General features: G+C 35.5%; 1 protein-coding gene and 1 pseudogene across 1 annotated transcript; both read left to right on the top strand.

The window, feature by feature from the left end:
* The first annotated feature begins 1,078 nt into the window (after nucleotides 1-1,078).
* LOC118050695 (probable carboxylesterase 12) lies at nucleotides 1,079-2,274 on the top strand. The gene has a single exon (XM_035061118.2). It carries the CDS (start codon nucleotides 1,204-1,206, stop codon nucleotides 2,110-2,112), a length of 909 nt encoding a protein of 302 aa, XP_034917009.1. The 5' UTR covers nucleotides 1,079-1,203; the 3' UTR covers nucleotides 2,113-2,274.
* A 7,549-nt stretch (nucleotides 2,275-9,823) lies between these two features.
* Nucleotides 9,824-11,011, top strand: LOC118050696 (probable carboxylesterase 12; annotated as a pseudogene).
* Nucleotides 11,012-11,320: the final 309 nt, after the last annotated feature.

Here is an 11,320-nt window from a genome sequence, read left to right on the forward strand (position 1 = left end):
TGTGAAGTTGAATATGTAACTACCATATCATGTGAAGATAATTTTGGAAAAAAATATTAAAAAAAAAAAAGAAAACATAAAAGAAACTGAAAAAAAAAAATCATGTGAGGAAAAATTGTATCAATCCATAGTGTTTTGTGAGGAAATACTTGTATTTACTTGTAATTGCAATTCTTAACCAGCTTAATATTTAAAAAATAAAATTAAAAAAGATAATTTTAGAAAAAAAACATAACAAAACAGAAAAAAAATCACGTGGGTAAAAATATTGTAACAATACATAGTAATTTACGAGGAAAGTTACAGTGCTTTCCTCATATATTGTAACTTTTTATTTTTAACTAGCTCAATATTAAAAAATATAATAAAAAAAATAATTTTGAAGAAAAACATAAAAAAAACATGCAGAGAAACACTATAGCAATCAATAATTTTTTGAAGAAAAAAAATTACAAAACTAAATTTTCAATTAGCTCAATAAAAAAAATCAAAAAATATAATTTTTAAAAACAAAAAAATAAAATAGAAAAATTATGTAAAAACACCATAGCAATCCACGTTATTTAAAAAAAAAATTACAAAGCGAAATTTTTAACCAACTCAATATTTAAAATGTAAAATCAACAAAGATAATTTTAAAAAAAATAAATGAACAAAAAAAGAGGAAAAAAAGAAGAAAGTTGGAAAAAAAAAGGAAAGTAATTTTGGACAAAAAAAAAATAAACGAGGAAAAAAAAGAAGAAAAGGGAAAGTTAGGAAAAAAAACGAAAGAAAAAAAAAAATGCACTGTGAATTGTAATTTAAAGTGCATTTGGGTTTCTCAATACCTTTTACTTTTAGTTTTAAGTATAATATAATAATAATATCTATATCCGTAAACTATTATTATGCGTTCTTATTTATTAATATCTCCACTCATTGAACAAATGTACGCTATCGACGGCTACCGATCCATTTCCAACCCTAAGATCCGCCGATTAACATTAAAGTAATTGCAAATCCTCTTATTGGCCAACTGCTTAATCATTAATTATTAGGTACATAAACATCGACATATGTGCTCCTTTAAAGTATTGATAGGCACGGTATTATTCTATGGAGAACATTGAATTTATATCTGGAAAGAACTAGCTACGTGTCCATACTTCTCCACCTTGCTTCTTAATCATTTCCTTCAATAAGTCAAGCTTCTTTCTTTCAGCAATGGCGCCACCGGCTGATAATGAAGTTGTCCATGAGTTTCGGTTCTTCAAGGTGTACAAAGACAGCCGTGTCGAATTAGTCTGGCCGGAATTCCCCAAATTCCCACCATCCACTGACCTGATTACTGGGGTTCAGTCCAAAGATGTGATGATCTTAACTGAACCCCAAGTGTCTGTCCGTATTTTCTTGCCGAAACTCAAAGCCCCTGACCAAAAACTCCCCCTCTTACTTTTCTTGCACGGTGGTGGCTTTGTAATGTTTTCAGCCTCCGCTATTCCCTACCACGTTTTATGCAACAAAGTAGCAGCTGACGCTAACGTTATTGTTGTCTCTGTTGAGTATGGTCTCTTCCCTACCAGACCGATACCAGCATGCTATGAGGACTCGTGGGAAGCGCTCCAGTGGGTGGCTTCACATGCTGATGGGAGTGGATCTGAGCCGTGGCTGAACAATCATGCTGATTTTGGTAAAGTTTTTTTGGGGGGAGACAGTGGTGGGGCTAACATATCACATACTCTAGCATTCCAGGTCGGGTCACTTGGGTTACCCGGAGTGAAGGTAGTTGGAATGATCATGGTGCATCCATTTTTTGGTGGTACCGAGGATGACAAGATGTGGCTATACATGTGCCCAAGTAATAGGGGGTTGGATGATCCCAGGCTGAATCCGGGATTAGAAGATCTTGCTAGGCTTGGCTGTGAGAGGGTGTTGATCTTTGTGGCTGAGAAAGACAGCTTAATTGCTGTAGGAAGGAACTATTACGAGAAGTTGAAGAAGAGTGGATGGAAGGGAAGCGTTGAAATTGTTGAGAATGAAGATGAAGAGCATTGCTTCTATTTGCATGATCTCAATTCTGAGAAGGCTGTTGAATTACTGCATAAGTTTGTTTCCTTTCTCAAACAAGACTAGAATTCCCTGGTGATTTAGTCCTTTCATTTTTCCTTTTTGTCTTTATAATTATTGGGAGGCATCGTTGTTTTATGACTAGACAAGGGTGAATAATCGTCTTCCAATCCTAATTCCTAAACCTTTGAATTCCCTGCTGTTTTTATTGTATCGTGAGTTTTTTTCCATCTTTAATTTAAACGAAATCGTCAACAATAGCATGAAATGGAAATCAGCGGTCCGCTTTGGCCGTCAACGGCTTAAAAAACCTCAACATGACCATTAAAAAAAAAAAACCCCTATTTGTCACTATACAAGCTAGGGCGTCAAGCTTGAGCGACGGTTGGTGATTTTGAATCCTTGACTTCGTGGTAGAGATCTCAAAAATAAATTGGCAACCCTTCGGCAAGTGTTTTCTCCATAGTTATTAAACCTGACCTGGCTTGGTAGATCGATCCGGGACCTGGTCGAATTGGTGGCTGGATCAATCCGGGTTTAATAAAAAATTAGTTGTGACAACAGCCCGGTCAAACCCGGGTGACCCGAGCAAACCCGGATGAGACTTTTTTTTTTTTTTTTTAAGATGTGGGATTTGAAACCTATTAGTATACTTTATGTTTCCAAGAAAAAACGTCATGTTTTTTCAATGTAGGATAAAAAATTATTTTGGTTTAAATACTTCAACTTAAAAGGATAACATAGTATCTTTTCAATGTAAGATTTGAAGCACTTTCATATATATATACCATGTGTTCCCATGAAAAAAGTTATGTTTTTTCAATGTGGGATTTGAAGCACTTTCATATATATACTCTATCTTTCCAAGAAAAAAATAATGATTTTTCAATGTGGGATAAAAAACCTTTTAGTTCAAATACTTCAACTTAAAAAGATAACATAGTATCTTTTCAATGTGGGATTTAAAGCCATTTCATATATATACTCTATGTTTGCATGAAAAAAGTTATGTTTTTTTCAATATGGGATTTGAAATCCATTAGTATATATACTCTATGTTCCCAAGAAAAAAATCATGTTTTTTCAATGTGGGATAAAAAACCTTTTAGTTTAAATATTTTAATTTAAAAAGATAACATAGTATCTTTTCAATGTGGGATTTAAATCCCTTTTATATATATACTCTATGTTCCAAGGAAAAAGTTATGTTTTTTCAATGTGGGATAAAAAAACTTTTTTAATTTAAATACTTCAACTTAAAAGCTTAACATAATATCTTTTTAATGTGGGATAAAAAAAATTTTGAAATATTTTTTTAAACTTCATTATTTATAATAATTATAATCTATATTTACATGGATTTTTTCATATGAAATATTAAATTTAATTTTTTTTAATTTTTATGGGTTAATCCGGGTTAACTCCGAGTTGACCTGAGTTGACCCATGAAACTCGAGACCCAGTCCTTTAGCTGGGTCAACCCCGATCGGGTTTAATAACTATGGTTTTCCCTTTCCTTTGTTTTTTTTTTTTTTAAAAAAAAAAAGATCCATGACGCTTTTAGCCAGTTACTCATTCTTTAAGGCCGGGAGTCGGGATTTAAAAAAAAAAATATATATATATATATATATATATGCACACGAGCTTCTGTTGTACTAGTATTTGCTCATTAAAAAAATATGTACAGATCACGTTTTCCCTTATAATTGTTTGTTTTCATTACTTGCTTAGTATCAGAGCACTTTCACTCATGCTACTTTGATTTAATCTTTTACATCTCAATCCAACAGTAGCTCTTACTTCTTTTAAGCTCGATAGAACAAATTATTTAGGATGACAATCTCAGTTTCTGCCCTTCTTTAAAAGCAATGATCTTCAAGGGTTTGTGGAAGGATCGAACCTGTCCTTGAGAAGATATTATTTTCATATGAACCAACAATTCAAAAATTGAAGACTTCATTAAACAATTACAAAGTACCTTTCAAGTCAGACATCTTGAAACTCTTTCCTATTTCCTTGGTATTCAAGCTCTCAATATGGAGGGACTTCATCTCAAACAATCAAAATACATTTTTGATCTACTTGACAAGACATAAATGATTGGAGCTAGACCTTTATCTACACCAACAACTTTAGGACTCAAGCTGTCAGCTCATGAAGGAGAATCATTGAATGATCCAACTGAATATCACCAAGTTATTGGTGCCCCTCAATATTGCATTTTAACAAGACCTGACATCAGCTATATAGTGGACCAATTGTGCCAATTCATGCATGCTTCACAAGAACCACACTGAATTGCTACCAAAAGGGTTCTTCGTTACTTAAAAGGAACAATTGATTGTGGTATTCACCACACTTAATCCACAACAGCATTAGATGTTTTCTGTGATGCAGATTGAGCTGAAAATCCTGATAATAAAAAATGTACAAGTGGTTATATTGTGTTTCTAGGCCAAAATCTCATATCCTAGAGTGCAAAGAAATAAAGTGTTGTGTCTAAATCTAGCATTATGGTCGAATATCGATCTATGGCTCTTGTCACTACTGAACTATATTGGCTTCAAATGTTATTACGATATCTTGGCATTTCATTGTCATCACCTCCTACACTATGGTGTGATGATGCAGGTGCGATATATCTTGCCTCTAATTCTATTTTTCATGCCAAAACCAAGCACATAGAGGTGGATGATCACTTCATCCATGAAATAGTTCTTAATAAAGATATCCTGGTACGACATATTTCAACACATGATTAGATTGCAAATGTCTCTATCGAAGGTCATACTACAACAAGGTTTATGTTTTTATAGACCAAATTGATGGTGATTCCTATCCCTATTGTCGCACGTATGTGGCGTCGCAGCGATTGCCCATCACCCTCATCAGGTGTGGTATGCCTATCTTCACAAATATAGGAAGACAAGGGATTCTTGTCTTTTATTAGTGGAAAAATAAATACGAGTCGCCACTTAGTATTTTGGTCATTAGGAATCCTAACTGGTCTCAGAGATCGGGTAAGGAGACTAGTTGCGTAAAGAGAAGGTATTAGCACTCCAAATACGCCCTACATAAGGTAAGTTGCATTGTTTTATTATCTTATAAAAATCTAAGGTCTTGTCATGTTTTTTTTTTTAAATTGTTAGTCTCTCTATGGTTTAAGAAAAGCCCTTCTCGGTAAGAAGGTTCTTATCTTATGAGGGGAAACCTAATCGTTCTAATATCTATAAAAGAACTACGTTTTTAATATCAGGAATACGTTTTACATATAAATTCGTAATCTCAGACATTAAAACAAAAAAATATTTTTGATTTTTTAAAAAATATTAGCCGAGTTCTCGTGACTTTAATAAACTGGTTATTAAAGCCAAAATGCATGCTAAAATATATTTATTTTTGAAGTTTTCTTTGTTGTATGAAAATACAATATGATTTTTCTTTTAAGTTTTGAGAGACTGGGCTGTATGTAGGGGTGTTCACGGTCCGGTTCGATCCGGTTTTAACATAAAAATTCAACCGAACCGAAAAATACCATTTCTTGTTAATATAACCCGAACCGAACCGAAAACCGGTTCAAACCGAACCGGTTTTGTTCGGTTCGGGTCGGTTTTTTAGCCTTAGAAACCAGAAAAACTGAAACTAATTAAATAAAAGAAAACTTGGCTGAATCACAATCACTACACAAACTTGGCCGAATCACATTCAAAAAATCCTTGTTGAAAACTTTGAATCCAAGCTCTTCGCTTGAGATCTGAAAGATCTCCCTTAATTGAATCAAAATCACTGGATCTATCTTTAAGCCTTGTGCACAGAGGAGAGGGAGAGAGGGAGGGGTAGGGCCACTGGAAAAGGGGAAGGGGGGGAGAGAGCGGGGAGGGAGGGATGGGGTTGCTGGAAAGGGAAGGGGGAAGGGGGAGGGTGAGCAGCTCGAAAGGTTTTGAGAGGGAGAGAGAGTGGGGAGGAAGGGATGGGGTTGCTGGAAGGGGGAAAAGGAAAGGGGGAGGGTGAGTGGGCTGGAAAGGTTTTGGAGAAAAGGGAAGGGGGATGGTGAGTGGGCTGGAAAGGTTTTGGAGGGGGGGGCGGCTGGCAAAGTTTTGTAGGGTTAGGGTATTTATTATTTAGGTTCAGGATGTTTCTTTTTATATTTTGTTTTAGATTCAATTAAACCGGTTCGGTTTGGTCCGGTTTAATCGGTTTAAGCTTTTTAAAACCGGAACCGAACCGGACCGGGTGGTTTTTTTAAAATTTTTAATCGGTTTTTTCTATCGGTTCGGTTTTTTCGATTAATTGTTTCTCGATTTTCTCGGTTTAATCGGTTGGTCGGTTTTTTTGAACACCCCTAGCTGTATGCATGAAAACAAAAATATATTTTTTTTTATTTTATAAATTTTTTGCAATCTTTTGACGAAAACCGAGTATTTTAATATTGTATTTGTAGCTTTACGGTATAAAAATACAAATCAATATTAAGCAAAATTCCATAACAAAATACGCGGAAAAATCACAAATTTTTCTAAAAATATTTTTTTTGAATTGGGCCGAACCCGGCCCAAAAACAATTCTGGGCCAAATCCCTTCTGTTCATGCATGAATAGTAGGCGTGAATTAATTCACTCCTACTGTTCACACAGTGAACAATGGGGAAGAAGAAGAAGAAGAAGAAGAAAAAGGGAGGAAGGCTGACCTGGGATGGCGGTGGTCTGGACGGTATGAAGGGCAGCATGGTCCAAGCGGTGCCAACAGTGGCGATTGGTGGTGGTTGCGGCAGGAAGAGGAAGAAAGGAGAAGAAATCTGCGAAGTTTGATGATGGTTACAGTCGCGATGGCTGATCCGCCTCTTATGAAGATCTGGGTTGGTGGATATGGAGGTGGACATATCAGTGGGGGTGATGGTTATGGTAGGAGGCTGCGGTAGAGAGAGAAAGGGAAGAGAAAACGAGCGGGCTGTAGAGAGGAAAAGGAGGCCGATGGTGGCTCTAGGTGGTCGACCAGCGGTTGTGTTAGCTTCCTATTATGGATATGGAGGCTTACATACTAATGGCAGCGTGGTTTTGCTCTGAAATGGTAGAGAAAGAAAGAGAAGGAAGGTGAAGGTGGCAGACCACGTTAGGGAGGCTAGTTTTTTTGTTGTATTTCAACCCACATTTATCCACCCCTGGGCATGAAGATCAAATCTATTTATAGGCAGTGGAAGAGGGACACATTTTATCGTATGGTACAAAATCCCAACCCTTGGTTCAACAGGAAAGCATCCCAACCATTGGCTCAAAGTAGCAATCATGAATTGTCAATTTTGTAGGAAAAATGGCTAGTCGGGTTGGCCACTTTGGAGTGGTGCCACCGCCTCTACAGCCTCGATCAACCCGAACAGCTTACGCTAGCGTGTAGTTAGGTATCACAAGATCGTTTATGTGTACGTTTCATCCAATTTGGTGATGAAATGAGGCACCAAATGCCTTGGGAAGGTGGCCACCTAACCAGCCTCGCTGGAGAAGAAGATAAATAGTACCTTACGATTTAGTCCTTTAATTTATGATTTATTTTTATCTACACCCCTGATTAGCTTCAAACTTTTAATTTTGTTCAATTTTACCCATAAAGAACTTCAACTTCAACCCCAGATTTCGTGTGTTTTTCTCTTTGGTCCTTGGTTTTGGATTTATGCAATTTGACCCTTAATTAATCAATAAACTTCCAATTTATTCAATTTGACTTTTATTTGGTCAATTTTAGTCCCTTTATTTATGCACCTTTTCCAATTTGATTCTTGGTTTTGGATTTCTTCAATCAAATCCCTAATTGGCTATCAAACTTTAATATCTATGCAATTAAGCCCCTGATTTGGCCAAATCAACTCTCAAAAATTCTACTTTGACCACAGAACCTTAATTTCTTCAAATTAAAGCCTAAATTGACTTAAAAATCAATTTTTCTTGTAATCAAACACTATATAAATTCATTTAAATCTCTAATAAAATTTAATTGAGTCCATAAACATCTGATTTTGGACTTTTTTTCTCGAATTATAATTTTTCTTTGTCAATAAGGCTCTTCATTTGTAAAAAATATATAGTCAAATTTTAATCTTTGAATTTTTGAGCCTCCTCAACCAACTTCTAGCCATTTTATGGGCGCTCTGACATCCTCTTTTTATTGTTATTATTATTAATTTTTTTTTAATTTTTAGTTTAAATATTTTTTTGATTTTTTGGAAGAGAAAAAATGAATTTAAAAAATAACCTAAAAATGGATTATGACACCTATCATTTTGCAAGGGAATGTTAAACATAAGAAGATAACAAACATTGAAGAGCAAGAAGAGAGTTATAATTACAAATATTCAAAATTTATAACTACTTCATCTCTAGCTAGATAACGGACATTGAAGATCAAGAAGATATTTCAAAAAGAAAGTTACAGTTAAAAGATTCAAACATTATAACGAAGATTCGTCTAGTTCTCCGTGCTTGCCTATCTCAGCAGGAATCCTCTTTCAAAGCTTCAAAAACCTCTTAAGAAAAGGAAGTGTGAATTGAAATACAAGTTCCATTATCAGGATGGCTTTAACAGACGCTATAATAACAACAAGCACCAATTAGCCATGGCCTGCAGACCAGTACGTACCGTTTTTATTCACCAACGGAAAATGACAAGGAACAAGTTCTTATTACAGCTGGTATTAGTCACGTCAAGATAGCCTAATTAACGTAATTTTAATTAACCACCTATTGATCACAGCTTTACACTCCACTGATTAATTTTTCGTTGGATGAATGGCTGGGATTCGAGCTGGTATAGATTATAAGGTAATGAAATCTCGTACACCTTCTAAATAATAATGTACAATAATAATTTTGAACAACTAATAATCTTGGAGAGTAAATTTGAGAGGGATGAATGCCAATCAAACTTTATTAATTATTTTTTTTGCGCCTAACCTATAAGGTAGCATGTCAATCACGTCCTAGAATAATACCGTGCCCGACAAGTTTTAATAATTGTGATTCAATCAACAAATGAGGTTCGGCAAAACCTTGTAGTCGCTTAGTGATATGAGTTATTCAGTCATCAAAATAGAATAATAAAACATTTCTTGACCGGCAGAGTAAACTATGTGTCCGCTATCGACGGCTACCGATCCATTTCCAACCCTACGATCCGCCAATTAACATTAAAGTAATTGCAAATCCTCTTATTGCCCATCCGCTTAATCATTAATTATTAGGCACATAAACTGACATATGCGCTCCTTTAAAGTATTGATAGGCACGGTATTATTAACTAATATTCTAAAAGTGTGGGAAAGTGCCGTAGCATTTCCCATGACACTTGCTTTTCTTTTTCTTTTCTTTTTTCTTTTTTTAATTCTTTTTTTTTTCCATTTTATTTTGGGTTTTACATATATTATTTTCAAGATTGTCTTTTTCTTTTTTTATTCTTTTTTGTTTTAATGTTTTTTTAAAATTATTTTTGTTGAGTTTTTTATAATATTGAATTAGTTAAAAATTTAGTTCTGTAATTTTATTTTTTAAAACATGATAGAGTACTACAATAATTCTTTACATAGATATATTTTTTTTTCTAATGAATGTTTTTTTTTTAAAATAATCATTGTTGATTTTAATTTGTAGTTTTTTTTTATTTAAAACATTATACATTGTGAATTGTATTATATATTTCAATAGTTTTTCTCTATATAATATTTTTTAATTTTTTTAATAAATTCATAATAACACACAAACATGCCACGAGGTCGTGACATCCCGCAGGCATGGCATCTATTTCTATATTAAACATCGATGAAAGGGGAACATTGAATTTATATCTGGAAAGAACTAGCTACATGTCCATACTTCTCCACCTTGCTTCTTAATCATTTTCTTCAGTAAGTCAAGCTTCTTTCTTTCAGCAATGGCGCCATCGGCTGATAATGAAGTTGTCCATGAGTTTCGGTCCTTCAAGGTGTACAAAGACAGCCGTGTCGAATTAGTCTGGCCGGAATGCCCCAAAGTCCCACCATCCACTGACCTCATTACTGGGGTTCAGTCCAAAGATGTGATGATCTTAACTGAACCCCAAGTGTCTGTCCGTATTTTCTTGCCGAAACTCAAAGCCCCTGACCAAAAACTCCCTCTCTTACTTTTCATGCATGGTGGTGGCTTTGTAGCGTTTTCACCCTCTGCTATTCCCTACCATGTTTTATGCAACAAAGTAGCAGCTGACGCTAACGTTATTGTTGTCTTGTCTCTGTTGAGTATGGTCTCTTCCCTACCAGGCCGATACCAGCATGCTATGAGGACTCGTGGGAAGCGCTCCAGTGGGTGGCTTCACATGCTGATGGGAGTGGAGCTGATCCGTGGCTGAACAATCACGCTGATTTTGGTAAAGTTTTTGTGGGGGGAGACAGTGGTGGGGCTAACATATCACATACTCTAGCATTCCGGGTCGGGTCACTTGGGTTACCCGGAGTGAAGGTAGTTGGCATGATCTTGGTGCATCCATTTTTTTGGTGGCACCGAGGATGACAAGATGTGGTTATACATGTGCCCTAGTAATAGTGGGTTGGATGATCCCAGGCTGAATCCGGGACTAGAAGATCTTGCTAGGCTTGGCTGTGAGAGGGTTTTGATCTTTGTGGCTGAGAAAGACAGCTTAATTGCTGTAGGAAGGAACTATTACGAGAAGTTGAAGAAGAGTGGATGGAAGGGAAGCGTTGAAATTGTTGAGAATGAAGATGTAGAGCACTGCTTCTATTTGCATGATCTCAATTCAGAGAAGGCTGTTGAATTACTGCATAAGTTTGTTTCCTTTCTCAAACAAGACTAGAATTCCCTGGTGATTTAGTCCTTTCATTTTTCCTTTTTGTCTTTTATAATTATTGGGAGGCCTCGTTGTTTTATGACTAAACAAGGGTGAATAATCCTCTTCCAATAATAATTCCTAAACCTTTGAATAAGCTTAATACGATGATCTAGCTGTGCTGTTTCTATTGTCAACAATAGCAGGAAATGGAAATCAATCGGTCCGCTTTGGCCGTCAACGGCTTAAAAAACCTCAACATGACCATTAAAAAAAAAACACTCTATTTGTCACTTTACAAGCTAGCGCATCAAGCTTGAGCGACGGATGGTGATTTTGAATCCTTGACTTCGTGGTAGACATCTCAAAAATAAATTGGCAACCCTTCCGGCAAGTGTTTTCCCTTTCCTTGGTTTTTTTTTTTTTTAAAAAAAAAAAAAAGAAAGATCCATGACACTTTGAGCCAGTTATA

This window comes from Populus alba, chromosome 4 (assembly GCF_005239225.2).
Source record: "Populus alba chromosome 4, ASM523922v2, whole genome shotgun sequence".
Taxonomy (NCBI): Eukaryota; Viridiplantae; Streptophyta; class Magnoliopsida; order Malpighiales; family Salicaceae; genus Populus; species Populus alba.